Genomic DNA, 2,955 nt, shown 5'->3' with positions numbered 1-2,955 from the left:
GGAAAATACAAAAATTCAACAGAAATCTTTGGTTCACGTGCACTTAAAGATTACACCAACGAACAAACTTTTTGGCAGGCAGTTGCTTCTATACATCCAAAATTATCCGCCTTTGCTATAAAAATTTTGCAACTTCCAGCTGCTGCGCCAAAATTAAAATCCTATCCTAATAATTTAAATGATTTAACTCCAAAAAGATTCGAAAAGTTAACAGATTTATTTTATCATCTAAATATGTAAATGAAACATTAAATTCTTGTCATGCAACTATGATTGAAGATTATATGCAAGATATTTGAAGTTAAAGAACTAATATAAAACTACTAATACATAAATATTTTATATACTACAGTTCTAGTCTACAGGCAATATCTCGTCTATTTTCGTCACATATTACATGTATTATGAATATTTGTTTTGCTTGTAATCAGTGCCTATCAAAATCGATCCCCTTCGTGAAAGTAAATGTATTACTAAAGGGGTGTACAGATCAGTGAGATCAGATATAGATCTGAGATCAAAATGCTATATGTTTAATTATTATTTAACATTATTTTTGTTTTTCATCGAAGACTATTGCAGACGAGCAGCTGCAAAATTATTTTATTATTTTTAATTTGTTTTTAATTTTATCTTTGATCTCTTATCTTTTATATCATGTCAATTTTCCTTTTGCGTGAGAAATAAATTGTCAAATTCTTATCAGGAGATTTTAAGGACATGCATGGAATACCAAAAAGCGTATAGCCGTTATCAAATTAGCGATTAAGATTGAAATTCAGTTAAAATTTGATCAATCAGAGCAAAATTTATTAAATTTAATCGCCAATATGATACAAGCTAATGACAAAATTATTATTTAATTTAAGTAAGCATGTTTATGTATTATTTAAATTTAAACGCATTTAACTAATATAGTAATTACATGATTTTAATAAATAATTGTTAGACTGGAAAAATAATAGTACAAGCTATATTTGGAATAAAATATGTATTTTTGAAAAACATTGATTTACAATCTTTGTCTCTTTGTATAGAACTTAAAAGCATCTTAGTTTTTCAAATAAATGTTATAAATTTAAATATACGACATATACGTATAGATATTAATCCGATTCTACCAAATCATCGTAATAATCATCAAAATATTCATTCATTTTTAAAGTGTAATAAATATCAATCAATTTCATAGACCGGTCAACAGTAAGACGATTACGCAAATCCGAATGAACAAAAGCCCAGCAAGAAAAGAGTCGTTCAAGTTGCGCTGAAGCAGCCGGAATTTTTAGTAATTTCTTAGCAAGCGATGATAGACGAGGGCAGAATGGTTCAGCTGTGATCCAAAACGTTTCTGGTGACATGATATTTCGCTTCTGTAATTTTTCAAATATACCAAAATTTTTTTTTATATAAATCCAACTCCGGTTTATCAGTGATACATTGCACATTCAATTCTTGTTTCAAAAAGTCAAAAACCATTATTTTCATTCTTTGTTCATCGTGTAAAAATTGTTTGGCTCGGTACTGAGGATGTAGAAAGTTCGAAGTCAGCATAATTGGTGTTAAAACTTTACTCAGTCGATTATTCAACTTTTGTTGCATTTCATCATTATCTGTTGGAATTTGCAATTTTAACCATTCTTCACATCCGTCGGCTATTCTGCAATTAGATCGCTGACAGACATTTATTAATTGGCATATCGGGTCAAAAATCAAGATAAAATCCTGTAATTGTATCGCAAATGAGGGATCCTTCAGTAGACTTTCACTTTTACTATCTAGTTGAACCTTTTTCTTAGCTACTAATGTTTGCATCAGGCATAAATTTTTTAGCAGACATCTAAATGCATTTCTGTAGCTACACCATCTTGTGTCACATGCTAGGATAATTCTGGAGCCTCCTTGCTGCTTTAATTCGTATTCTGCACCTGGTGTTTTAAATGATCGCAAAAGGTTATTTACTTTCTTCGCAAATGTCTCTGGCACCAGGTCCTTTGCTAACAAATTTCCACTGTGGCTGTGACAAGTAGTGTGCCAAATGTCTACTTTTTTTCTCATTGACATCATTGACGATGCATTATCTGAAACCACAGCATATGTAGTAATATTAAACTTTTCCTTTGCTAATTCCTTAGCTTCGTTGACGATTTCTTTAAGTTGATTACCAGTTTCTTTCAGTCCGGTTAAATCACAGGATTTAAGAAATATGCACTTTGAGTTTACTGTAAATATTGTGCATACCACATTTTTCGTATTAGCTGATGAATTTTTCCATCCATCAATTAATAGAACGCCATCAGATCCAAGAGATGAGACTCTTTCAGCCAATAAATTTTGGTAAACCTTGTCGAGCAGATTTGTAGAAAGTTTTTTCCTTGTTGGAGGTTTGTATGTTGGAAGTAGAAGTTTCAAAAAGTTTTTGAAATATTTTGATTCAACAACGTTAAATGAAATGTTACATCAAAAAAAAATTGAGCTAATGCTAAATAAATATTCTCGTCAGCTGCCAACGCTTTCTTATGGTTATATGTTGATGAATGTTTGGATTCTAACCGCTGTTTCTTTGGACGAGGAGTTGAACATGTTGGCTGTAAATAAATAAAGTTTTTCTCAAACGAGTAAAATTAGAAGACATGTACATATCGTTTCTTGATTACTTACCTGATTGATTTTATCTTTAGAATTCATCTTCTATTTTTTTATAATGTAAAATCCTGAGTTGATAACAATGACAAGTGATTGACAACTAAATGTGTTGATTTTAGATAAGGTTATGGGGATTCACATTGAGTATTTTCCTCGGAATCCTCGGATGAATACACGACTGTTTTAATCCTGTTCTAGGTTAGATAGTTTTAGACATGTATATTACGTTTTATACATATTTGACGTAATATACATGTTTATTACGTGTAACGTAAAAAATCCCTAAAATTTGTCAAATGTCCCAACCCT

At 30.6% G+C, this 2,955-nt stretch overlaps 1 protein-coding gene across 1 annotated transcript; it reads right to left on the bottom strand.

Moving 5' to 3' along the window:
- Positions 1-1,116: 1,116 nt before the first annotated feature.
- On the bottom strand, positions 1,117-2,735 carry LOC112456794. Its single transcript, XM_025019550.1, has 3 exons — positions 2,662-2,735; positions 2,242-2,588; positions 1,117-2,081 (listed from the first exon to the last, which is right to left on the bottom strand). The coding sequence occupies exon 3, from the start codon at positions 2,065-2,067 to the stop codon at positions 1,384-1,386; it is 684 nt and encodes a 227-aa protein (XP_024875318.1). The 5' UTR covers positions 2,068-2,081; positions 2,242-2,588; positions 2,662-2,735; the 3' UTR covers positions 1,117-1,383.
- Positions 2,736-2,955: the final 220 nt, after the last annotated feature.

The sequence above is a fragment of the Temnothorax curvispinosus genome, unplaced genomic scaffold (genome assembly GCF_003070985.1).
Source record: "Temnothorax curvispinosus isolate PA1 unplaced genomic scaffold, ASM307098v1 QBEX01007187.1, whole genome shotgun sequence".
Classification (NCBI taxonomy): Eukaryota; Metazoa; Arthropoda; class Insecta; order Hymenoptera; family Formicidae; genus Temnothorax; species Temnothorax curvispinosus.
The sequence above is the reverse complement of the archived record's forward strand: the minus strand, read 5'-3'. Positions and strand labels throughout refer to the sequence as shown.

What these genes read in the sequence shown, in the direction of transcription:
- LOC112456794 (XM_025019550.1), bottom strand. Translation starts at nt 2,067, where the DNA reads ATGATGTCAATGAGAAAAAAAGTAGACATTTGGCACACTACTTGTCAC.